The sequence below is a fragment of the Xyrauchen texanus genome, chromosome 46, assembly GCF_025860055.1.
Source record: "Xyrauchen texanus isolate HMW12.3.18 chromosome 46, RBS_HiC_50CHRs, whole genome shotgun sequence".
NCBI lineage: Eukaryota > Metazoa > Chordata > Actinopteri > Cypriniformes > Catostomidae > Xyrauchen > Xyrauchen texanus.
The window spans coordinates 16586123-16612250 of NC_068321.1; the positions used below are offsets into that span (position 1 = coordinate 16586123).

Here is a 26128-nt window from a genome sequence, read left to right on the forward strand (position 1 = left end):
AGAAACTGGCCTATTAATACATGGCTTCCTTAAGACAGATTAGTTGACTTGTCATTTAGGCCGCCCAATGACTATCGGCATCGATAATCAATAGATACGATTTTAATACATTGTGGAGTTCGTAAGTATTTTTAAAAGTTCAGAACATTGTTTGATTGAGTCAGCCAGTGCATAGACTAAGGAGTTGGCCTTAGTTTAGTATGACTCATGACATGGTAAAGGCACACCAGGTTTAAAACAAACACATGTGGCTTTCACTATCCCTTAAGGGATAGTGGTAACAAGGGTCTGAAATTAACTTGAGTAACACAATCTGTCTTGCTGTTCTTAGTTTGCAGTGCCAGCATTCAAAGTAATCTTGAGTGTTTAATACAACTTTAGCTGTATTGACAGCATTTGTGGCATATTGTCGATTACCACAGGACCTAATATTGACATGTCTCTCAGTTGTTTTTTTTAACCAAAATGGTGGTTATAGTAATGCCAGCAAAAAAAGGTTTAAAATTCAAATGTGAAGCTTGTATTTTTCTTAAGCATGTACATGAATTATTCAGGAAAAATTGTGATAAACAAAAATATGTGCTTCGAGTTTAACTTTGAATTGAACCTAGAGCATTCATATAGAAAATTGGAAGATGATCAAACTCAACCATTCTCCATTCAACTAGTCGGTTCCATTAACAATGGCGGGCATGACTATGCTTCATTTTTGTGATAGTTCTCATATAATACACATACAATTCAAGAATTACCTTGAGGTCTTGTCATGGGAGGAGTGAAAGTGAGGGGTTGTCTAGGCATTTGAACAACAGAGTGGTGGTCCTGCAGAGATTGACTGGGATAGATCCATTATGAGCTCCTTTTAGGGCTGAAGGAAGGATTTGGAGTGACTATTTGCTCTAGGTGTAAATAGCACCTGCCACACAGTGTGGCTATGTGGACCCTAGGGTTGTATGAGATTTTCACAGTATGATAACAGTCTCAGAAAATATCACGGTTTCATGGTATCACGGTATTCCACAATTACTATTATCAGTGAAAACAGAAGGGTTATTTTATTTATTTATTTTTGAGTAAACACTTTATTATAATTGAAACTTGAAACCATTTTATTTTATTAGAGTATGTGTAAAAAAACTAAAATTCTCCCTTTTGAAAATAAATAAATAGAAAAAATAAGAAAGCTAACAGACTTATAATAATAAACCGAATTATAAACATGATAAAAAAATTGCATGTAACTATAACATGTTATATAACTAAAGCATGTTAGTTTACATGTTATCATAGCATGTTAAATGAACTACTAAATGAAAAATAACATCAGCTGTGTGAGCTTTTAAAGTAATATCCTATGATTATTAACAGTTAACATATACTGAAGGTGCGTGACAATGAGGCCAGACTGCTCCTGTCTGTACCTTTAACTCTGTGCTTCTCAACTGGTTTAGCTTCAGGACAGATTTTACATTGGACATCAAGTGTCCACCTGCCATAGATTAAACATAACCTGTATTTAATGTATCTTGGGTTGCATTTCCTTTTATGTTGCATAGTTTTGTTCATGGTTTTCCAGTACAAAGACATGCATCAAGTGTCATTATTTTTGTTGTTGATGTCTCTCCCCCTTTTAAAAATTGAAAAGCATATTTACTTATATGAGCCCATTATTATCACGTTTGTTATCTAATATTACATATTTATACACATATTACACAGAAGGAAAGGCTCCTCATTACCATGGTTAGGTCAGTGTGCTAGTCTTATAAATAATAAAATAATAATAATAATAAATTTATGTATTTATGAAAAATAAATACTTGCTGAAACACATCTTGAAACTTTAACTACAACTGCCATTGTTGATATAAAATGAGGTCTAATAGATTGCAACCTTTTAGATTATTTCATATGAAACTATACACATTTTGTCAAAATATAACAGTTTCTTTTACTCATGTAAAATCCTGAAACAAATTTGTAAAGGTGATGGTGTGTAATTATTAATATTTTTTACTATTTTGGTAAAGGGGCCACATCAAACTGTAAGTAGTGCATGGGGGGGGGGCACATTGTATTGCTTTTGAGATAAAATGTTCTGCATTGATTTGGTTTTTGTATCTTTTAAGCCCAGAAATAGTTGTGTACTCAATTTTCTGAAGTGTGTCTGTGACTAGTGAGACTTTTCTGCAATTGCCTAAAGTATTGTATTGCTCTACAAAGACAGATACTTTTCTGTCAGGCATTAAATAATTTAATAACAGCAGAGATTATACATTTATTTTTCCATCTCTACTTCCCTGTTAATTTATTATTCAGTTTTAATAATAATAATACATAAAATAAATATGTATAGAACCTTTAATGTTTGTTGCAAAGCGGCGAGTTTACTTATTTTTTCTAAAACTTTACCCATTTACATGCTAAAAGAGTCATGATTCGGGTCTCCTCGATGGTTTGACTTTCAGCACACAACTGAATAATGCAAGCTGCATGAATATGATAAATGACAACTGCAAGAGTTAGATTAACATACAGGCATGAAGGGACTTCAACATTTCTAAATTGCACAAATAAAAAATACATATACATATTCGTCTCTGGCTTGTTTTGCTCGCATGTCAATGATGCCGAGATCTACTTTTATATTTAATTTAATCACTGAGAATGTTTACCTGCAAAATTAGTAGCACCAAACATCACAAGCAGCCTCAAGAATGCACAGAGTAGCCGTATAACACTTTTCCTTGAGCAGAATATTGCACTGCAGATCGCAAAATTTGTTCAAAGGGGAAAGCAAGAGACAGAAAGAGCGCACTTGTGTGCATGGTTGCAAGATTGCACAAAATAAGTATTACATTAGGCAGAATATTTCCAATTTGTGCAAGTATAAATCTCAAACTGGGGGTGTTGCGTCTCTTATCTGGAAACCTTGAGCATGTTAAACACTTGTGGAGACGCATAATGTCCCAATGCAAGTTAACTGAAATATCCAATGAAAAAAAAACGCTTTTACGATAAATGAGCCGTGGGCCACATTAAACCATGTGGAGGGCCTGATCCCATGTCATTGCCCATGTCTGCTTTAGCTTTTTGCGAGATTATCATTAATTCTACGTCGGCAGTCCTAAATAGTCTATACCTTGGGCGGCCTCCAAAATATCTTCAATGGGAGAACCATGGCGTTGCTCTTTGCCTGCTGTCCACGACCCAGTCCAAATAGACCAGTTGAGAAACACTGCTTTAACTCACACACACACTCATGTCAGACCCCCTCGCCTCGCTTCTCTCAGACATTTTATCCGCTGCGCGTGCGTGTCGCAAGGTGACGAGTCTGACAGGCAGACAAGGAATAAAGGAGATGCGCATGTGAGATTCTCCGTCCGGTTGCATTTTTTTCTCAATACCATAGATAAGCAAATGTACATGTTATGATAACCGTCAATTTTCAAATCGTGGTGTACCGTGAAACCGGTGTACCGCTTCAACCCTAGTGGACTCCAATAGTCTTGTAGAAACACACAAATCAAAGACTATTTGTGCAGCTAGTGTCGCTGCAGTGGTTTGGGGTGTAACGATGGTATGGATGTGCTTTTGCTGTGTGGACAACCCAGGTTCGATTCCACCTTTTCTCCCACTTTTTCCCATCCTGTTTCCTGTCTACATGTTTAATATTTCATTTATAATAATATTATAATAATAATAATAATAATAATAATAAATAAAAATGTATATAAAAGGTTTGGAAGTTGAGAGAAAGGTTTGATCCAGGCAAAATTAACCATGGTTTTACTATAGTAATATTGTAGAAACCATATTTTTTAGCAGAAGCCATAGTTTTAATGCAATGACCCATGGGGTTACAACAGTAATATGGTGTTAAAATAGTAACCATGTTTAAATTAGTTGTTACTGTGATTTAAGCACAAAATACAACAGTGATATTATGGTTATTGTAGTAAAAACATAGTTGATTTTTGTAAGGGAAGGTTAGGTTTAGATTTGTGGAGTGTCAAGGTGGTCTTTGGCAACTTCGGGCGTGCAGCAATGTTTTTGTTGGAAAGCCGCGTCTTCGTCCTGCCATGGACACCATACCTGTTTAATGTTTTCTACATAGTAGACACAGAAAGGTTAACCAGTTCTAGTTATTCTTTAAAATCTTTAGCTGTCACTCTAGGGATCTTTTCTACCTCACTGAGCATTGTGTGGTGTGCCCTTTGAATCATCTTGTCTGGACGGCTACTTCTACAGAGAGTAGCCACAGTACGAAAGCATCTCCATTTATTGACATTTTGTCTAGCTGTGGACAGATAAATAGCTCTTTGAGTAACTTTTGTCCAGATTTATGCACGGCAACAATTCTTGTAGGTCTTCTGAGATCTCTTTTTTTTATTTGCAAGGGATGGTCCAAGTCAGCAGATGTGTCTGTGAATAGCAAACTCAAAATGTTTGGGTACTTTTTATAAGTCAGAGTAGCTCTAACTCTTACCTCCAATCTCGTTTCATTAGTTGGATTCCAGGTTTGACAAACTCCTGACTCTAATTATCTTTTGTTGACGTCATTAGCCTAGGGGGTTCGCATACTTTTCCCAACCTACACTGTGAATGTTTAAGTGATGTATTCAATATGTGCAAGAATAATACAATCATTTGTGTGTTATTAGTTAAAACAGATTGTTTTTGTTCATTATTGTAACTTAGATTAAGTTCAAACCAGATTTTAAGGCAAATTTATACATAATGCAGGTAAATTCAAAGGGTTCATATACTTTTTCTTGCCACTCTAGGGGTGCAAATAGTATCTTACAGAAGATGCTTTTGGTTGCTATTTACACTTAGCCCCTGCCTACATATTATGTTTTTAATGCTTAGTGTGTAATTTATTTAGTTATTATTGTGTTAAAAAAGCAGAATTAAAATAAATATAAAACAAATCTGTTCTGCTTATTGGTTAAAGGACACTTTCTGTATCAGTCACAAAAAGCAATATGGGTCTATCTCTACATGATAAAGTTTTCAGTCTTCTCGTTTTTCAAAGTTCTCATAATTTAATGGTTATATATACAGGTCCTTCTCAAAAAATTAGCATATTGTGAGAAAGGTCATTATTTTCCATAATGTAATGATAAAAATTAAACTTTCATATATTTTAGATTCATTGCACACCAACTGAAATATTTCAGGTCTTTTATTGTTTTAATACTGATGATTTTGGCATACAGCTCATGAAAACCCAAAATTCCTATCTCAAAAAATTAGCATATCATGAAAAGGGTCTCTAAACGAGCTATTAACCTAATCATCTGAATCAACTAATTAACTCTAAACACCTGCAAAAGATTCCTGAGGCTTTTAAAAACTCCCAGCCTGTTTCATTACTCAAAACCGCAATTATGGGTAAGACTGCCGACCTGACTGCTGTCCAGAAGGCCATCATTGACACCCTCAAGCAAGATGGTAAGACACAGAAAGAAATTTCTGAACAAATAGGCTGTTCCCAGAGTGCTGTATCAAGGCACCTCAGTGGGAAGTCTGTGGGAAGGAAAAAGTGTGGCAAAAAACGCTGCACAACGAGAAGAGGTGACCGGACCCTGAGGAAGATTGTGGAGAAGGACCGATTCCAAACCTTGGGGGACCTCGCGGAAGCAGTGGACTGAGTCTGGTGTAGAAACATCCCGCATTCCCCAGGTCAAGCCACTTTTGAACCAGAAACAGCGGCAGAAGCGCCTGACCTGGGCTACAGAGAAGCAGCACTGGACTGTTGCTCAGTGGTCCAAAGTACTTTTTCGGATGAAAGCAAATTTTGCATGTCATTCGGAAATCAAGGTGCCAGAGTCTGGAGGAAGACTGGGGAGAAGGAAATGCCAAAATACCTGAAGTCCAGTGTCAAGTACCCACAGTCAGTGATGGTCTGGGGTGCCATGTCAGCTGCTGGTGTTGGTCCACTGTGTTTTATCAAGGGCAGGGTCAATGCAGCTAGCTATCAGGAGATTTTGGAGCACTTCATGCTTCCATCTGCTGAAAAGCTTTATGGAGATGAAGATTTCATTTTCCAGCACGACCTGGCACCTGCTCACAGTGCCAAAACCACTGGTAAATGGTTTACTGACCATGGTATTACTGTGCTCAATTGGCCTGCCAACTCTCCTGACCTGAACCCCATAGAGAATCTGTGGGATATTGTGAAAGAAAGTTGAGAGACATAAGACCCAACACTCTGGATGAGCTTAAGGCCGCTATCGAAGCATCCTGGGCCTCTATAACACCTCAGCAGTGCCACAGGCTGATTGCCTCCATGCCACGCCGCATTGAAGCAGTCATTTCTGCAAAAGGATTCCCGACCAAGTATTGAGTGCATAACTGAACATAATTATTTGAAGGTTGACTTTTTTTTGGTATTAAAAACACTTCTTTTATTGGTCGGATGAAATATGCTAATTTTTTGAGATAGGAATTTTGGGTTTTCATGACCTGTATGCCAAAATCATCAGTATTAAAACAATAAAAGACCTGAAATATTTCAGTTGGTGTGCAATGAATCTAAAATATATGAAAGTTTAATTTTTATCATTACATTATGGAAAATAATGACCTTTCTCACAATATGCTAATTTTTTGAGAAGGACCTGTAGACTAAACTTATTTATTTGAATGCTTGGAATAAGTATTGATACACTTAAAATAAAATAAAAATGTAAATGCTAATAAAGAGGTTAATTAAGTCATGTTCTATTTTTTGATCTGCTTGTAGAACATTGGTCTGTAGACTATAGTCCCTTTAAATAACTAATTTAAATAAGATTTAAACTAAAGATTATACCAGTTCTCTTCCATTTTAATAATTTCGTAAACTTTCTTCGATTCTTTAAATTAAGATGACATGCTATCTATCTGCCAACTTTGTGCAGATGGCCCGTATAGATGAAGGATTTTAACACCAAATATGAATGTAGCACCTGGTTGTTTTCATCCTCCTGAAAGGTGGCGGATGCTCTGAGTGTTCTCACACATGTCTCATAATCAGATGGCGGGATGACAGTCTTCCAGAAATGCAGAATTCAAAGCTGCACAGATTGTTGATCTTGGTTTGCTCTCTATGTCAGATAGCCACAGGAAGTACTTGATGTAAATTAGATGAAGGACATGGATTACTGAAGGTTTTGTCCAAATTGAGTTTGAGAGCATCTTGCAAGTAAATCAAGTTACCTCAGCTACATCGAAAGAGTTACGTTTTTATTTTTGGTGTGCTTTGCTGCTTTGGTCCTACCAACAATTATTTGCATTTAAAAAGCCATAAAGCCATAAATCACCCAAAAACTAAATGTCTGTCATCGTTTTCTTACCCTCATGTTTTTCCAAACCTGCATTATTTATTCCATAGAACACAAAAGGAGAAATTAGACAGAACCAATGACAGCTTCAGTCATCATTCACTTTTATTACATTTCTTTTTTTTTCCATACAATGAAAGTTATAATAGTGACTGAGACTGTCATTATTTCTGTCTAATTTCTCCTTTGTGTTCCAAGAAAAAAAGTTCAGGAATTTCATTTTTGGCTGAACTGAATGGCTGGAATTCAGGAGGTTTCAGGGCATCTTGAGTTGTTGGATGTTTCTTGTCATTTTAAGAGAAGATATCTTTCACCTGATTGCCATGTCTCACACAGGGGAATTGTGGGAGGAAATTATATTCAAAGTGGGAATGATTTGGTGTTGTATTTCAATAGGCAGTGTCTGGGGGTGCCTTGTTTGTAAACAGAGAGGACTGCTGGTTTGTGGATGGTATAGTGGTAAATAATAGTAAATATTGTGACCAGCAATTGGATTCGGTTTGGTGATAGTAATTCACAACTTGGAAAAAAGTTACGGTAACACTTTCTATGAAGCCCATATTTATAATGCATTATAATGCATTTTTTATGTACCACCTTAAACAGTATAATGCATTATAACACAATCAACATCCAATTTTATCCACAGAAGCTGTTATGTAATATAATGTATATTGGGTATCATATAAGAGCTGCCTTGCAATAGCAGCACAGTATCAACAGTCATAAGGTGACATCTTTTCCTTCACAAGTCCTTGCTATTCATTGGCCATATACATATATAATATATATACTTATGCCCCCTTTTAAGTACGGGCTCCATATCATTTACACAACCGCCTGCATTCAGGCTGTTATAATGCCAAAAAATCGCAAGCACTTCATTATAAATAAACTCCCTTCCCTGCTGGGTTCATAAGGAGTAATGCATACTATATGGCTATAGCTCATATATTCATTATGAGTGCTGTCCTCCTGGCCATCATGAGGATCACTCACTGCGGCATACACATGTCGGTCGCCATCCCATAAGACTGCGCCACCATGTTTCCTCTCTAGGAAGTTATGTCGTGTAGTGCGGCGTGATGGGATTCTGTTCCCCATATGCGTTAGTAACGCAATGTCAAGTGGACTGAAGTCGTAAGGGAACGTCTCGGTTACGTACGTAACCTCGGTTCCCTGAGACGAAGGGAACGAGACATTGCGAACGCTAGCCGCACCACAAGACTCAGAGATCTTGAGGCACGAGCAAGGCGCTCCTTGTTCTCAGTCAGAAATTCTGAGGAAATGGTGTCTGTGCACCTGTTTTATAGATCAGTTCGCGCCGAAACGAGCGGTCAGTTTCGCGCCAAAACAGGCTGGCTCAAACACCATAGCCAATATTAGAATATTGGCGTTATTGTAGAGAGGTTTCAAATAGGTCATGTATGAAGGCACTCCCCTTCATGTTATATGGTTAATGTTATATGGTGACATCATCATATAACATTATAAGTGGTCTTGACTTGTTTTAAGTAAAGATACAAAAGCAATGTCTTGTAATGAAATGTATGTTTCAAGTTTGTCTATTATGGCTATTTACAAGTCAATTTAATATAATGGAAGTTATATAAAAATGCACAGAATACAATGGAACACATATTCACAATGTACATTTTGAGATATTAAGACATTTTCCATGTAATTTTGCACAATAGGGTGTAATTTAAGTGAAACATAGAGCATAGGCCTGATGGAAATATATATAATACAGCTTGCAAATATATGAAAATAAACAATAAACATTTTACAAGCTTGAATTATAATGTCTTATAACCACTTAAAAACATTGTATGAATGTTTATAAATAAACATTGCTTTTGTCACTTAAAGCATGCCTAATATACATATATAATACCTTATGACGTCTTCAGATAAAATTGGATGTTGGTCATGTTATAATGCATTATACTCTAAGGTTATAATTATGAATATTTAAGTATCATATTTGATTATAATTGTGGTTACAATTATAATTATTTATAATGGATTTATAATGCCTTCACAGTTCATTACTAATGATGATTGTGGTATCATAAAATCTCTTACAGTTGTTCAACATAGATTGACTGATTTATGACACACTGATGAACAGCAGTACTGGAACATTCAAGTAACTGGTTGTCTTTTTTAGTTTGCATTTTCATTTATAAGTTTAATACTATTTTACATTTTGATTGCAAAGATATTTTGCTCCTCTAATATTTCCTTGCCTTGCATGGCTGCAGTTGGAAATATTTAAGACTCAAACATATGGGAGTTATTTTTTTATTTAAGGACCTTTTTGTATGAACTTGAACATATGTCCTTTGGCATTTGCATAAACCACCAAAATTTAAGCTAACAACCATCATTGTTTAAGACCTAATAATGTGTCCATCCGAAAGTTCTAGAATAAGCATGAATAACCTGGTGGAGAAAATAAACCCCGGAATTAGTCATAAATTCATAAATTATTTTTATTCACCACAGGAGTTTGTGCTGTCACATCATTATACTCTCATTGCAGTGTTCTCCACTGGAAGCTGTAAGAATCTGACTCATTAATGTTGCTTTTTATGAACAAAGACTGCTAATTAGAGGTGGCAACCGCAGTGAGGAGGCCCTTGATGAAGCCTGGTCTAATCAGCCCTGAGTGAATGAGCTAATGACAGAGAGAGCAGGGAAGGTGGACTCAGACAAGGTCACCTTACTGGCCTGCGGATGAGAGAAACCAGAATGTGTTTCGTATTGTCCATCACATAAACAATAATAAGGAGTCATGAGACAAGAGGACAAAAGTTTGCTGCATCTACCAAATCCATGCGTTGGCAATTCATTCGAAAGCTTTGAAAATACAGCTGTAGACTGATTAAATAACTAATCTTACTGACTAAATAACCAATTAACAGCCAAAAAAAAAACTTATTAACTAACTATTAATTGCACTTGATTAAAAATTCATTTTCCACTGCTCTGCATTTACACTTCTGCCATAGCGTTGTACTATTCTAGTTCTCAAATTAAATTTGGTATGGTAGCACTAATTTATTATTTTTGCTCTTGGATTATTTGCAACTGCTTTTATTATTCTCTTTTGTAAATTGTTTTGGATAAAAACATCTGTTAAATCAATACATTTAAGTAGAAACCATAACAGTCCATTTGACAGTATCTGTGAAGAGATACTGTATGTTTATTATGTTTTTGTTTTTTTACTAGACGTGTGGAGTGTATTTCGATTTTAAAAGACAATTTATTCATATGGAAAGTTAGTGAAATTACTAAACAAAGACTGACGTTACAAGTTTCTAGCAACATTTATTTTTCTGTCAATACTGAAAGTGAAATACTATGCAAAGCAACAAAATCACAGTCAATCAGGTCATATTTAATGTTTAATATACTGCTGGATTTAATATACAGTGTAGCTTGATTTTGGACCAATGAGATTTTCCTGTGGGCAGAATTACCTGGTACAAAAATAGAAACCAAGCAACTTACAAAATATGTTGTTGCTTGTCACAGCCTTGGCTGGTTAGGACATAAACTCAGAGCAATTTTAAAATAGAGGATATATCACTTGTCACTCTGTCACATTGCGTTTGATTGCGACACAACGTAAGCATTTTGGGGTACCTTGTGACAGCTGTGCTCTTCCTTTCAGATCAAGAATGCTGAAGACAAGATGGATCCTCTAGTTTATCTGAGCCCGCTGAAAGTCAGCGTCTCTACTCTCCCACACCCCATTTGCCCACCGCGTCCACGGGCACCTGACCCCGCTCTCTTCAACTCCTCCTGGAAGAATCAGTAGAGCTGTCACAGTACACAAGGGAGACAGGTTAACCCTTCCTGTGTAAATATGACTGGATGGAGGTCTCAGTGGCGTCTGGTCCTGCTCAACTCACTGACATGTGGCCTGGAGATCTGCGTGGCTGCTGGGATCACCTACGTGCCCCCTCTGTTGCTGGAAGCTGGTGTGAAGGAGCAGTACATGACAATGGTTTTAGGTAAGGTTTCAGCCTGGAATAAGGAACTAACCTTTTAGTGTTAAATTAGGGTTTATGATTGGTTAGAGAAGAACCATGCTGTAAGTCAATTTTATTTGATTTTATAGGGTAGCACTTTACACTAAGGTTCCATTTGTTAACATTGCTATAACTACATTAGTTACCAAGAACTTACAATGAAGAAAATTTGATATTGTTTATTAATCTTGGTTAATGTTAAATTTAACATATACTAATACATTTTTTACAGTTTTATATGTTAATATTATGAACTTGCATGAACTATAAATAAACCAACATTAAAAAAGATTAATAAATGCTATACAATTATATTGTTCATTATACCTAATGCATTAACTAATGGGACCTTGTTTAATATATTACTGTTTTTTGGGGGTTTTGGAGTCATTCAAAAGTTATTTAGTTTTGTTTCAATTTTTCACATTAATTTATTTCATTTAAGGTTTTTTTTTTTCTATATTTTCTCCCTTTATCTCCCAAATTTGGAATGCCCAATTCCCAATGTGCTCCCAGTCCTCATGGTGGCATAGTGACTCGCCTCAATCTGGGTGGCGGAGGACGAATCTCAGTTGCCTCCACATCTGAGACGTCAGTCCGTGCATCTTATTAGGCATAGCGCGTGTGGAGGCTTCACGCTATTCTCCGCAGCATCCAGGCAAAACTCACCACCCGCTCCACCGAAAGCGAGAACCACATTATAGCGACCACAAGGAGGTTACCACATGTGACTCTACCCTCCCTAGCAACCAGGCCAATTTGGTTGCTTAGGAGACCTGGCTGGAGTCACTCAGCACACCCTGGATTCAAACTCGCTACTCCAGAGGTTGTAGTCAGTGTCTATACTCACTGAGCAACCCAGGCCCCCAGGAAAATGTTTTTATTTAGTTTTTGTTATTTTGTTATAATAACACTGGCTGTAAACAGTATGTCAAGGTTGTTTCCCACTGAGGAGTCAATGATATAATGGAGGTCATTATCATAATTTGTGACTAAATCACTGCTTCATCCAGGTGGTAATCAGGTGGTAATTGGAAGGCACTGGACTGCAGAAAGTAGGCCCAAGGGGTCAACAGCTGTGGAAGCTTGTAGTTTTACTGCATCCTATTAAAATGATTCCTCTGGACTTTTATCAGTAGTGACTGATAATTTAGTCATAATGGGCCCAAACCCAATATGTTCTCTCAGCCAGAATGTGTAGTTTAAAGCTAGGGTGTGTAATCCAGAGAGGCTAGCAGTTAGCAAGCTAGCTTTGAAAGCATAGCGCCCATGCTTCACTCACTTCAGAGGTGTCTCCAAAGCCTTGCCCCCTCTATCACACATGAACACACACACAGAGCAGAGTCTAAGCGCCAGGAGGAGAGACATGATGGTGGAATCGATCGCAGCGGTTTCAGATTACCTCATGTCTCATTCACAGGTTAGACATTACAATAATAACAAACTTAAGTCTCGTGCTCGCTCTGCACATCGTCAAGGAACCCACGCTGATGACGTGTGATTGTCTGCACGAACAGAGTCCTGTCCCTTCCACAGAAGAGATATATATATATATATATATATATATATATATATATATATATATATATATATATATATATATATATATATATATATATATTCTTTTTTTACATTTAGACCACTTAAATTATTGATTGCTATCAGGATGTGAAAAGACTTACCAGTATAACAATAAATGTTTCTGGAAAAGATTGCACACACTAGCTTTAATCCTGAAGTATGATATTGTTTTAATGTTGCTTTCTCCTATCCTGGTTTAATATGCAATGTAAGCAAGCTATTCATAGGAAGATTTTGTTGTAAATTCTGTCTGTGTGGTGCTATCAGTTGATTGCTCTGTTTGTTTGAGCATCTTTACCAGCCCGACACCGCAACATTGTCTCAGCCAATGGTGTGAGTTTGTGGCGAGACTATTGGTTTGCCATTCAGTGGCAGAATGGAGTGTTCGGGCAGCCTGATTGGGCGTATCAACTACATGACCGTTTGTTCCCAATTGATGTGCATGCTGCTCTCATATCTGGGTCCATATTGTGCATGTTCATGCATTTACTTTTTTTAGAATTTAAGATTGTACGCTTATAATTTCCATTTAAATCCTCACATAAAAGGCAATCAAAAAACTGGCTTTACAGCTGTTTTAGATGACGAAATTCATTCACAAACTTGCGCTGTTTATTCTTGATAATATGTTAACAAACATGAAAGATCTGCACTAACCCTTTTTCACGCTTATTTGCAAAGAAAAATGTGAATAAAAGATGGAAGATAGGGTAGACGATGCTTTAGTATATTTTCTAATTACTTTTTGTCTCCTGGTTCCCAATACATTGTTCTCCTCTTGCATTCTCTCAAATATTTCATTGTCTTTGGCTCATTGTCAGTCTCTCATACCTGACAACAGTATGTCTAGATATCAAGCTGGTTTGAAATATGTTGTAGCAGTTGCGACATGACGGGGCATGTCGCAGGAGTGCGCACACTACAAGGCCGTTCGTTGTGACGTCTGAGACTTCTCGTCGCTGACTAGACGCTGACTCAAAACTAGAGATGTCCCGATACTGCGCTCCTGTACTCGTGCTCATAAAATGCTCAGATACTAAAGAACTATACCATCTGACGTATGAATGTCATTACGTAAACATTCAACTCAGAAATTAAAATCATGTCATGTTCTAGTTAGATTATTTAACCACTAAAGCTGCGATTTAATAAGATAAAATATAGTTTGCATGTGCAGCATTTTAAATGTGAGTGCTTGTGAATGTGTAGAGCTGGTGACATAAAGGTACAAATTGCTCAAACCTTATAAAGATCCTTGGTTTATACATGAGGATTGCGCAGTTTTTTTGTAGCAGATGACAGCAGGCAGAGCACTAATTCACTTTTTAGCACAAGGCACATACAGACTACATATTATTTAATTAAGTAATCACTTTGAGTCACCTAGCGACCTGCTTTTCCAGAGTGGGAAGCTACCATCATAACATACAAGCTCCTTGGTCATAACAACACAGAAACCCTTCAAAATAAAAGCTCAGCCAATATAAATGCTCATATTAATCAAGGGAAAAAAGTATGACAAAAATAAATCACTACTGTATAGTTATGCAATATTCACTTTAATACTTCAAATAATAGTAATAATTATAAATCAATAGTTATTTTATTATATTTAAGCAATATTTCTCATCTATGATGCTCTGTTATGCAGCACTTTATTTAAAAATGTTGTATTTTGGATCTGTGAGGATCTGTATAAGATCACTTAATTTGATTTAAAATAATACACTATCATGTTGAAAATGGTATACTTCCATTTGATAAAAGTTTTAAGGAATTAATTTATTTAAACACCACTTTTATGATAAAATTGATATAAAGTGTTGATATGGAATTCTGAAAAAACAACCAGGTATCGGACTTGTACTCCTCTAAAAAATGGTATCGGTTCATCCCTACTCAAAATATCAATATTGTAGTGTACGCTTGGCTTAGTTTAACCATGAACCTATCCCTAAAATCTGATTAGGGAAATTCTTTCCTGGACCAATAATGGTCCAATGTAGACCAGACCTACCTAGAAAGAAACATTGGCTTTTGTCTACTAGACACAATGATCTGCAGAACTTTGTTTAAATACAGCAACGTACATGGTTTTTGTTTTTTTGTTTTATCCTCAAATCACCAAACCCACAACTCTAAATATTTATCCTCTATGTTTTAGATTTTTCTGCATGTCATGTGAACAGATGCATTATTTTGTGCCCGCAAATGGCTTCCACATGGTTTTGCTATAAATGAGGCTCTCTCCAAGACTTTTTGCCTTGCAACCAAAACAAAAAGAGCAGTTCAAAAATGTCCATGTGGTCACTTCTGTCCAGATGGACAAGAAGATATGTGTTAGTGTATACTGCACTCTGCACTGTTAGTCGACAGCTGCACAGTAGACAGGAGAGATAGATGCTTTGATTTCAGATTCATTCACAACCTATATATACTCATGAAGGCAAAACAACCAGTCTTGTTACCTTTAGGAGAAAAGTGCTTTCAAAAGCCCAAAGGGACATTGTTGTTTGTTTGAGGATGCTTTATGTGCGGTTGTGTGTGTGATTCCTGAGGTATTGTTGAACGGTTTCTTAATGGAGTGTGGTTTGGAGGCTTTTTTATAAATCATTTGGAGACGGTGCTCCTTTTTCCTGTTTTGGTAGGCTGTGTAGCCAGACCTTTGACTGAACTGCAAAAGTTCTGGACCACATTGCCGCCTGTTCTTGCTAAGAACCAACTTTTAATAGAGGAGAGACAGACTGAGATATAAAGCAACCAACCATAGTTGTTTTTATGTGCTTGTTAGGGGCAGGTTAATCTGAAATCGATTATACAACAATAACAGGTCGGCATGAAAAAAGTAAATAATGGCACGGAAATCTCCTCAAACAGTTGTACAGAAAACACTAAAAATTGTGGAAAATCTGTATAGATTCTGTGATCAAAATGTAAAGACACTTTCACAGACATAACTCAGAAAGTGGAATATGTATCTTATGGACATCATGGATTTTTCTAGTTGCTGCTAACTACCTCAAACAAAGCAACATTCTGAAAATCATTGGAAAAAAGTTTGATGCCACTAATCTGGCAAATATTGGTGACCAAATCCAGTGATTAATTTATCCTTAAAAGTGCTTGCTATATCAACCCAGTACCTTGTAAACACTAGCCAAATCAGATAAGAGCTTGCCAGATCAAAAAAGTACTTTCCAGTTTTGTGCGAAATAAACATCTGGCAGAGGCTAAGACAAATGTTTGTCAGAATTCTTTAGTCTTTTTAAGGGCTTTTTGTACCAGATTGATGCACTTGTGTTGAGTATAGTGTGGAGGTTGTAGTTTAATTAGAGAGATCGTTACATATAAAAAGTCTTACGATTGAATATACTGTATATCTCAAACTGTTGCAAACAGCACAATGCGCCTTTAAAATGAAATGCGCAAAACTCTCCCTTAACCATTTGAAAAAATGTATGTTAAAAGTAAGTATTTACATTTCTTTAAGGCTAAGCAGTTTCCTTGGCTATGCACTTCCATGGTTTCCTCTACAGTGTTCCCCAGAAGAATAACACATGCATTGTCAATACCTGCTCAACGCCTTAAAAGGTGGATACCTTTAAATTGTATTAGGTGTGATATTCCACATCTGCTTCCATTTTTCCTGCTACAGCACTCGAGGGAATGTGTGTTTGTAATTTGCCACTTATTTGCAAACACTGCAATTATGCACCATAATGCTAACTGCAAAAACGCTGGTATACTAGAAGCATAAAATTGGTCTCAGTAGCATAATATATATAATGATTTTAAGGTACAGTAATAAAGTGCATTCAAAATATGTTTGGGTCATCTTTCTAGCATCCACTTGAATAAAAATAGCTCCTGAAGATCTAGACATGAATCAAAGTGCCCAACCTGTGCACTGAGTCATCTGCTTTAATTAGTAAAGCTGTGAAGTGGAGGTAGCCAAGCCAGAGTTTGGTCACCTTAAATTACATGCAGCATAGCTGGAGGGTTTCAATTGAAGATGAAGCCAAAAAATGAAGGAATGAAGTCCTTGAAAGTGGGTAGGGGTGTGATTTTCTTTCTAAGTGACATAAAAGCATTCCATTTTTCTGTTGAACTCTTAAGGCAAAGTAGTAATTAATTGAATTGCTTTATTGAATAACATTGTCACATTATTTAGAGGACTGGGCGATATAGCTAAAATATTTTTTATCTCAATATGTTTCAGCCTTTTTGATATCTCTACTTAAATATTTTTTTCAATTTTATTTTGAACAATTTTATAATTTCAATCAAACATCCATTTTTGTTGTGTAGATTTAAAATGCTTGATGCTGTATCCAAGTTAAAAATACATGACCGTTTTCACACTTTTTTTGTGTGGAAAACATTATTATTTTCATTTATATGCACCAATATAACAAAGCTAGTTATAATCATAAACTAAAGGTGCTGTAATGATTTTAGCCATTCCACTTCCACAAGATTGAGTTGCTGGATTAACCACACCCCCTCTTTCCAAAACCCTGCACTCCTAAAATAACAAATTAGCTTTATTGAGACAAACATCATGCAGAAATTGTTGTTAAAAACAGCAGCAGCAAAATAGTTCCCTCAACTGACAACTTTTATAAACAGCATGGCTTAAAAATGCCAGTAACTACAACACTATAAGAATGTACAAAATGATTGACAGGTTAAAAGCATCACTCGGACACCTTTTTGTTTGATGTTTACAGAGCCTAGAGCTGTCGATGGGACAGGAGATGGGAGATATCTTTCAACACTTATTTCAGTAATATTTCTCAGAGACTAGGAACATGCATACTGTACCTTTCCTTGAAAAAATCGCTTGCAGCACCTTTAAATGAAAGTATGACTAAAAGCCATCATAAATACAGAAATATTCTTAGCTATACTATTATTAAAATGATTTGAGTTAATAGCATACCTATAATAAAATGTTTGCTGCAAACATTGAGTTTAAGTTGACTGAGGAATTTAAGAAATTGTCTCCTTAGTCCAGTAAGCTCTGTTGATGGAATATGATAAAAGTGAAGCTTTTGCCATTGTGATTTTTATTTTTACAGCCAACTGCGCGCACCACAACATTTCATTTAGCCTAACCAGACAATTTAAAGGTAACCGTTAACTTTTTGAGGACTGTTGGTCAGCTAACTAAAAGTTTGTTTATCTATTTGCACCGGTGAGACACTAGTCTTTTTGCCACCACTTCCGACTGTGACATAGACACCGATTTTGCCAAAGTATTGGTCTATATGTTTAATAAAAATTTTTAGTACATGCTACACTGAGACTTCCATGAACTTTTTAATGGTGACAGAAATTAATAATTGAATCAGGTTTGATTCAACAAATCACTGTACTTGAATTAATCAATTCATTGAAATGGACTGTTTAAAGTGATTCACGAAAATGAATCCAACTTGACTGGATTTTAAATCAGGGATGTTATTCTGTCATAATGACCTAAAAATGAATGACATGCTCTTTAGGACACTAAAATAAAAATTGCATTAAACCAACCATGATATTTATGATGTTGCTTGATTTTTATATTACTAGCAAAATCATTGTGTATACGAATGTCGCCCAGCCCTCATCATCTCTATGACTTTTCTGCAGGCATCGGACCAGTCCTGGGCCTTCTCTTCATCCCCCTGATTGGCTCAGCCAGTGACCACTGCAACAGTAGCTATGGCCGCCGGCGACCCTTCATATGGCTTCTGTCATTGGGTGTTCTCCTAGCCCTCCTTATCATTCCGCATGCTGATGTGCTGGCCGCCAACCTTAGCTGGGGCAGCGCCAGCCGCAACCAGGCTCTCCAGGTGGGCTTGCTCATCCTTGGTGTGGGACTATTGGACTTCTGTGGGCAGGTGTGCTTCACACCACTAGAGGCGTTGCTCTCAGATTTATACCGTGAACGGGACGACTGTGGACAGGCTTTCGCAATGTTCTCCTTCATGGTTAGTCTAGGTGGTTGCATTGGTTACTTGTTACCCGCATTGGACTGGAGCAGTGGGCTTCTCTCATTCTACCTGGGAGGGCAGGCTGAGTGTCTGTTCTCCCTCCTCATCTTCATCTTCGTGGTCAGCGTGTTGGTCACCATGAAAGTGTCCGAGGAACCTACATGTGGGACGTCTGTCCTGGAACCTGGGCCATTGGAGTCTGGATGGTGTTTTCCACACTCATGCTGCTATCTGTTTCAGTATAAGCTGCGTTATCTGAAGTCAGGCCCATTGCTATGTCTGCTGAGGACTTGCTGGTCTATGACACCAGCCATTTACCGCAGCTACTGCCATGTTCCACGTGTTATGCGACAGCTGTGCTTGGCTCAGCTATGCAGCTGGATGGGTGTCATGTCCTTCATGCTCTTCTACACAGATTTTGTTGGTGAGGGACTGTATGAAGGAGTTCCAAGTGCTGCTCCGGGCACTGCTCTCAGGCAACGCTATGATGAAGGTGAGTTGTATGCATGAGACTTAGTGTGGAGTTTAAATAATTTTACATTGAGCAGCTTAAGTTATTTTAGTGATTAGAGACCCCATTAAATATAAATGTGTCCAAGTCTTTTTATCTTTGAGTCCATATAAACTCACCTAGCACTTTATTAGGAACACTATGGTCCTAATAAAGTGCCCAACGTGGTCATCTGATGTAGCCCATCTGCCACAAGGTTGGGTGTGTTGTGCATTCTGAGATGCTATTCTGCTCACTACAATTGTACAGAGCAGTTATCTGAGTTACCGTAACCTTTCTGTCAGCTCGAACCAGTCTTTTCATTCTCTGTTGACCTCTCTCATCAATAAGGCATTTCCGTCCACAGAAATACCGCTAACTGGATTTTTTTTATTTGTTTTTGGCTCCATTCTGAGTAAACTCTAGAGACTGTTGTGCGTGAAAATCCCAAGACATCAACAGTTACAGAAATACTCAAATCAGCTTGTCTGGCACCAACAAACATGGCATGGTCAAAATCACTGAGATCACATTTTTCCCCATTCTGATGGTTGATGTGAATATTAACTGAAGCTCCTGACCGGTATGGCTGATTAGATAATAAAATATAGGTGTTCCTAATAAAGTGCTCCATGAGTTTAGTGTACTCTTTAAGGTCGACAAAAGGAGCTTTCTCTTCCGGGAAAACAGACCAGAAATATTGATGACTGATCCTTTACTACACAATTTATTTTTTTATTTTTTCAAATTAAATTCTCTCTAGAATGAGAACTGATACACCAGCTAGCAATTAGCAAATTATAGATGAATAGGACGAAAACTGTGCTCATCAATCGATTTCATAGGATCTTTTTCATTTGAATGCAATTCAGATCCGACTAATGCATCACACATTATACTCATGTTTTGTTAATGTTATGGAAATTTGTCCGGAGGCACTCAGCATGCTGTAAGTAAGGAAGGAAGGAATAGGTAATAAGTGTAGAGAGAGAGAGAGAGAGAGAGAGAGAGAGAGAGAGAGAGAGAGAGAGAGAGAAATTCATATTTACAAACCTTGACATCATTTCACTGTCTGTCTGCTGTCAAAAATAGCCTACTTTTTTAAGGCACAATTTGCTGTTGTTCTACTGGTGTTGGTGTGGTTTGTCATTTCATTCCAATGGCCAGATCGTCTGGCTCTGCACTGTGAACTTGTTTTCACCTCTTCCTGTGGCCTCCATCCATGTTGTGCTACAGCTTCAAGCAGGGTTAATGAACACACTCCCCATTCTTAGCTAGTCAACAACAGGTTTACAAAATCTAGACCCATGCTAAGATGGCCTCTGAACCTCTCCCACTGAGCTTGAACACCAACAGAAACATACTTTAGTAAACATTTTTACAAATGTGGTTAAGAACAACAGGTAAACAAATGAAGTCTGTCAACAGTCTACCAACAGCTAAAGCAAACTATGTCTACTGTAGAGTTCAAATATGATAATATTGTGATACTTTAGTGTACTACGATTCAAAATATATTGCAATCTTTTAATCAATTGTTTCTCGTTCATCATCATCATTATCAGTGTGTTTTGGTCCATTGTGTTTATCATTACACGTAAACCCTAGCGATGTGTGTGAATGCAGCTCGATTTTGTGCGTTGTTGCATTCAAAAATGTGTCAGACCACAGTTCATAGCAATGCAAGTTTGTGTTGCATTCTCAATGTTGCAGCAAGGGACGCTGTAGCGGATATCAGTGTAAACTGTCCGTTTCTAATATGAGTTTCATCTTTTAAGTCAACTATTGTAATGGCAGAGCAACAGTGTGAAAGGGAATATTGCTAAACAAGTGACTTCAAGCCAGTATATTTAGAGCAACTTACCTGAAAAATAACAACACATCCAGTTTAATGGCACAAATCCTCGAAGGTAACTCTATTGCACCTTTGAGTTATGAGGTTGGTCCCACTTTATATTAGGTGTCTACTACTATGTACTAACTAACTACTATGTACTAACATTAAAATACATACAAAATATAAAATTGTACATATTTTGCATCTACATGTTGTTCTCATCTACATAATTCTCACAAGATCCACATTTGCTGCTACTGAGGTTGAGGTATGGGTAGATTTAGGAGTAGGAGTAGGGTTTGGGTTTTAGGATAAGGGTTGGGTTAGGTTTAGGTTAAAGAGTAGGGTTAGGTGTTAGGGTAAGGTTAACAGTGTAACTACATATGTTATTAAATGCAGGTATTTTAAATATAAGTGTGATGCAAAACACTTATGTACATTATAAGTACATTGTATCAAATGTTAATTACATAGTAGTTAAAGACATCTAATATAAAGTGAGTCACTGAAGTTTGTTTACAGCAACAGTAGCACAAGAATGCACATTAAGCATGTTCAGCAGGACCTAGCGTTTGGCAAATTGCTCGCATCTGCATACTTGCATAACGTATATTTTTGGGCTCATATTCTTAGCTTGCTCTGACTCTGAGTTTTTATAATAGAAATAATTGTGTTTGTTGACCTTATGCTGATGTATGTTTAGACTTCTCACACACTTTTCCTGACTGGTGCACCATGTACTGGCAAACAAAACCTGTTTTAGATACTTGTGTTTAAAATATGAATTCCTACTGTGAGGAAAATTCCAAAGCCTATGCAAACATATGCCTTGTTAAACATTATTCATAAGATTTAGTCAAAGGACATTTTTTCTATTATGTTTAAATGGTCAAAGCAAATAGTTTGAAATGACCTTATCTCTCAAAAATAACAAGGCTTAGACAAGGATTTTTGTTTACATGTACATGTAGCTGTTTAACAGTGCATTGTGTCAAGAACATTTGAGTCCTTTGGCTTAAACAGAGGTCAATGAAAGGAATAGTTCTTTCATTATTTACTCACCCTTAAAGGGATAGTTCACCCAAAAATGAAAAGTCTCATCATTTACATACCATCTTGCCATCCCAGATGGGTATGATTTTCTTTCATCTGACAAACACAAACAAATATTTCAGCTCTGTAGGTCCATACAATGCAAGTGAATGGTGACCAGACCTTTCAAGCTCCAAAAGTTAAATAAAGGCAGCATAAAATTGTCTTTTTTTTAACCACTATCTTCATCTGATTCCCATATGTAACTTTTGTAACATCGCCCTTATAGGTATTCGTATGGGCAGTCTGGGCCTGTTCCTGCAGTGTGCTACCTCAACATTCTTCTCACTGGTCATGAGCAGGCTGGTGCGTGTCTTTGGGTCCAGGATGGTCTATTTGAGCAGCATGGTTAGCTTCACCATTTCTGCCCTGGTTATCTGTCTGACCAAGAGTGTACTGTTGGTCACGGCTATGTCAGCCCTCACTGGCTTTGCCTATGCAACACTGCAGACCTTGCCGTACACACTTACCTGCCACTACCACAAAGAGAAAGAGGTAGGCACTTGATACTCATGTGTGTTTTCTCTCTCTTTGCTTTATAAAAAATTTGAACCTCCTGAGCATGACTGCTGTGTGCATTTGAGTAATGAGTAGCCCCTAAGAAACATGCAAAACCAAATACTTTTCCTAAAAATGTATGTCCACATATTTGGACATCGAGACTAAGAAATGTTAAATAATACAAAGCTGTAGAAAGTCTGATTTATTTATATTTTTTCTAATCAAATTGTTTATTATGTTTCCAAGAGTGTTTGTTATTCATGTTTTTTTTAGACGTTACAGACATTACATCAGAAATTAGAATAAATTATTCTGATTCATAATAATGGCCAGCATCATCCAGTCACTGCCAACCACGTTCAAATAAATCTTTGCATAAACAATTCTGAATCTATGTACTGATTAACATTGTCCCATATTTGTCAAACATGTTGAGTTGTACAAACATCATCTGCAGCCTGAAACTGAACTCTTTAACTGAATGTTAGGAGTGAATGCACTTTGCTGCATAGGAAAGCTATAGGATGCTCCCTTGCTCCCTAATAGGTAATGACTCAACCTCCAGTGTGCTGTCTGTCTGCACCTTATTTTCATCCTAACATTTTCCAGCTTTTGGATGCATCCATTGATTCTCAATGGAAAAATGCGCAGTGAATATTGGATATTTTTAGGAAAATTATACTATAGTCCACATATGTGGTCATTATGTTTAACGGCGTGCTGTTTCACTATAAATCACTGAAAAATTTTAATTGACAAATCATATGAAACTAGAGACTCTACTCTTTTGACTCAAACCGGTTTTAATGTAAATATTTAATGAGATTTCTTACCAGATGTAGTTTTGTTGCAGTTTTCCCAAAAACAAATTCAGCTGAGATTTGCAGCATGTTGTTTTGTCACATGAATCGGTGTGTCGAAAACACTTTTATGACAGCCTAGAGTCTCCTGAATGAGATCAGTTAGTTTAAATAAAATGTAATCATGCATAGTCTATATCGAAGCCAAAATGTCTCAGGAGGTCAAATGTTTTATATATATATACAAGATATCTCACTTGTTTCTCGTTGCTAACATCCAACAGGTGTACATGCAAAACAGCAAAACCAAAAAACTGCACAAGAATGGATTCACCATCACAAGGGATTCTGTTTGTTTCAATTTAGACAATGACCCTGGAGATCTCAGCCACAAGAATGGCATTTCCAATGGGCATGCTTATCACAACAGTGATGGACAAGAATATTACCCCCCTCTGCACAATCATAATGGTACACCCCTTGGTCTGGATTCAGAGGATTTCGAAAAACGTGGGGTGGGACTAGACTTTGCCATTCTGGACAGCACATTCCTTCTCTCTCAGGTCTTCCCCACCCTCTTCATGGGCATGATCGTCCAGTTCACGGAGTCTGTAACTGCGTATATCGCCTCTTCTGCCATCTTTGGTACCATTGGCATTTATTTTGCCACCCACATCATCTTTGACCAAAAGGACCTCAGAAACTGAAAGATGCAGTTATGATGTGAGTCATATCTTAAAAATCTGTCCCCCTTGAATGTTTTGACTTAATAAATGACCATTTTGTGTTTAAATGTTAATGACTTATTTTACTGTCTATGCTGTACTGACTGCATTGTTTCTACCTTTCTCCTTTAGGTCATGTTTGCTTTGAGGATGAATTGTGCATAAGCAGTATAGACTGCTTTCTCCATCAGATTTCTATGCCTAAAGACAAATAACATTGTTGGTGCCTATGTCAAACTGGACGTGATGTAAATCCTGTTATTTCGTTAAGACTTTTTGTAAAGAACTATTTTATTGTATCTATTTTTTATATTGATAATATATACATATATTTATATCCCTATGGGAATTTTTTATGCAACCCATTTTGGTGAGGTCATCTGTATTGACGTAGTCACACTAACCTCATTTGACTTGTCTTAATGAGGTTTCTTGGTCAGTAATCAAGACTAAAAGCACAATACAGCCATTTATAAAATGTCAATCTAGTGTTCAAAATGACAATCTGGGATATTTTTCCACAGGAAACTTTACACACAGACCATAACTAATGTTAACAAATGGAACATTATTGGAAAGATATATTTCCATATTTTTCAGAGCTGAATAACTGCCGGACCTTTTTGTGTGTGAATAAATGTGCATCATTAAAGTGCATAAGAAAGACAAACCTTGCTATACAATTATTTATTTTGTTAGAGGGGAAAATAATAGAATATGCTAACTTCTGGTATTTTTTCTTTGTTTTCCTGAATCTGTAAATTGTGATTAACACATTTGTATGTCAACAGAGGATAAACACTTTAACTAAAGTGGTGTTAAATAGCCTTTAATGCTTTAAATGAGCACATTGTCATACTATAAATAAAGATGATGCAATTGCAAACACCAAGGTGTCATAATGCTGTTTCACTCTATCACTTTATGCAACTTTCACTTTTGTTACTTAAATTAGACTTCTAAAGTATCTTGACAATGAACACTGTCTGTCTGCCAGTTTATTTGAGGGTGTAAGAATGGCAGATAAATGGGTCAGGCTTTTACAAGGAAAACATTTACTGCGCTTCATCTGTCATCCATAGCGATTATGTCTGCCTCAGTTTTATTCCGTTTTTTATTTATTCATTACTTTGAATGTCAAGGCTCTTGTAGTGACCTAGACCTAGAGAAGTCATTATTAAATGAGTTTATTAATTAAAATATATTCAAAACGAATGTAAAGAATCAAGAAATTAATGGCGATTTCAGATATTTGCACATTATGGCAGTCACTAATTCTTATAATCATTGTTTTTGTTCTTTTATTTAAAAAAAAATGTTGTGGGCTTATAAATTTGCAACGTTTTTCCCCCTATAGTGTGCTACTCTAAATTTTATATTTTGCAACAATGATGGGGTTGCAGAAATGGGTTTACTTAAAGGGATAGCCAAAAATAAAAAGTCTCCCGTCATTTACTCACCCTCATGCCATCCCAGATGTGTGACTCTTTCTTCTGCTGAGCATAAACAAAGATTTTTAGAAGGATATCTCCATTCTGTAGGTCCATAAAAAGCATGGGAATGCTGACCAGAAATTTGAAGCTCCTAAAAGCACATAAAAGCAGCATAAAAGTAATCCATTAGACTCCAGTGGTTAAATCTATATCTTCAGAAGCAACATAAGTCTGGGTGAGAAACAATCAATATTTAAGTCCTTTATAACTATAAATTCTCCTCTCTGTAGATCTCCCAGTAGCTTCAAAGT

The 26128-nt window shown here is 36.8% G+C and overlaps 1 protein-coding gene across 2 annotated transcripts; it reads left to right on the top strand.

Moving 5' to 3' along the window:
* The first annotated feature begins 10979 nt into the window (after nt 1-10979).
* Nucleotides 10980-25265, top strand: slc45a3 (solute carrier family 45 member 3). 2 transcript variants are annotated; one of them, XM_052120209.1, is made up of 5 exons: nt 10982-11359; nt 18596-19432; nt 22588-22853; nt 23944-24382; nt 24517-25265. In XM_052120209.1, exons 1-4 carry the CDS (start codon nt 11212-11214, stop codon nt 24364-24366), a joined length of 1674 nt encoding a protein of 557 aa, XP_051976169.1. In that variant the 5' UTR covers nt 10982-11211; the 3' UTR covers nt 24367-24382; nt 24517-25265. The 2 variants fall into 2 exon arrangements, with proteins under 2 accessions (XP_051976170.1, XP_051976169.1); XM_052120210.1 differs by lacking the exon at nt 24517-25265 and having other exon boundaries at nt 10980-11359; nt 24026-24325.
* Nucleotides 25266-26128: the final 863 nt, after the last annotated feature.

Excerpts from the sequence above, each read along its gene's own strand:
- slc45a3 (XM_052120209.1), top strand. The coding sequence starts at position 11,212 with ATGACTGGATGGAGGTCTCAGTGGCGTCTGGTCCTGCTCAACTCACTG. Across the intron at positions 11,360-18,595 it reads GTACATGACAATGGTTTTAG|GCATCGGACCAGTCCTGGGC; the intron begins GTAAGGTTTCAG and ends ACTTTTCTGCAG. Across the intron at positions 19,433-22,587 it reads CAGGCAACGCTATGATGAAG|GTATTCGTATGGGCAGTCTG; the intron begins GTGAGTTGTATG and ends TCGCCCTTATAG.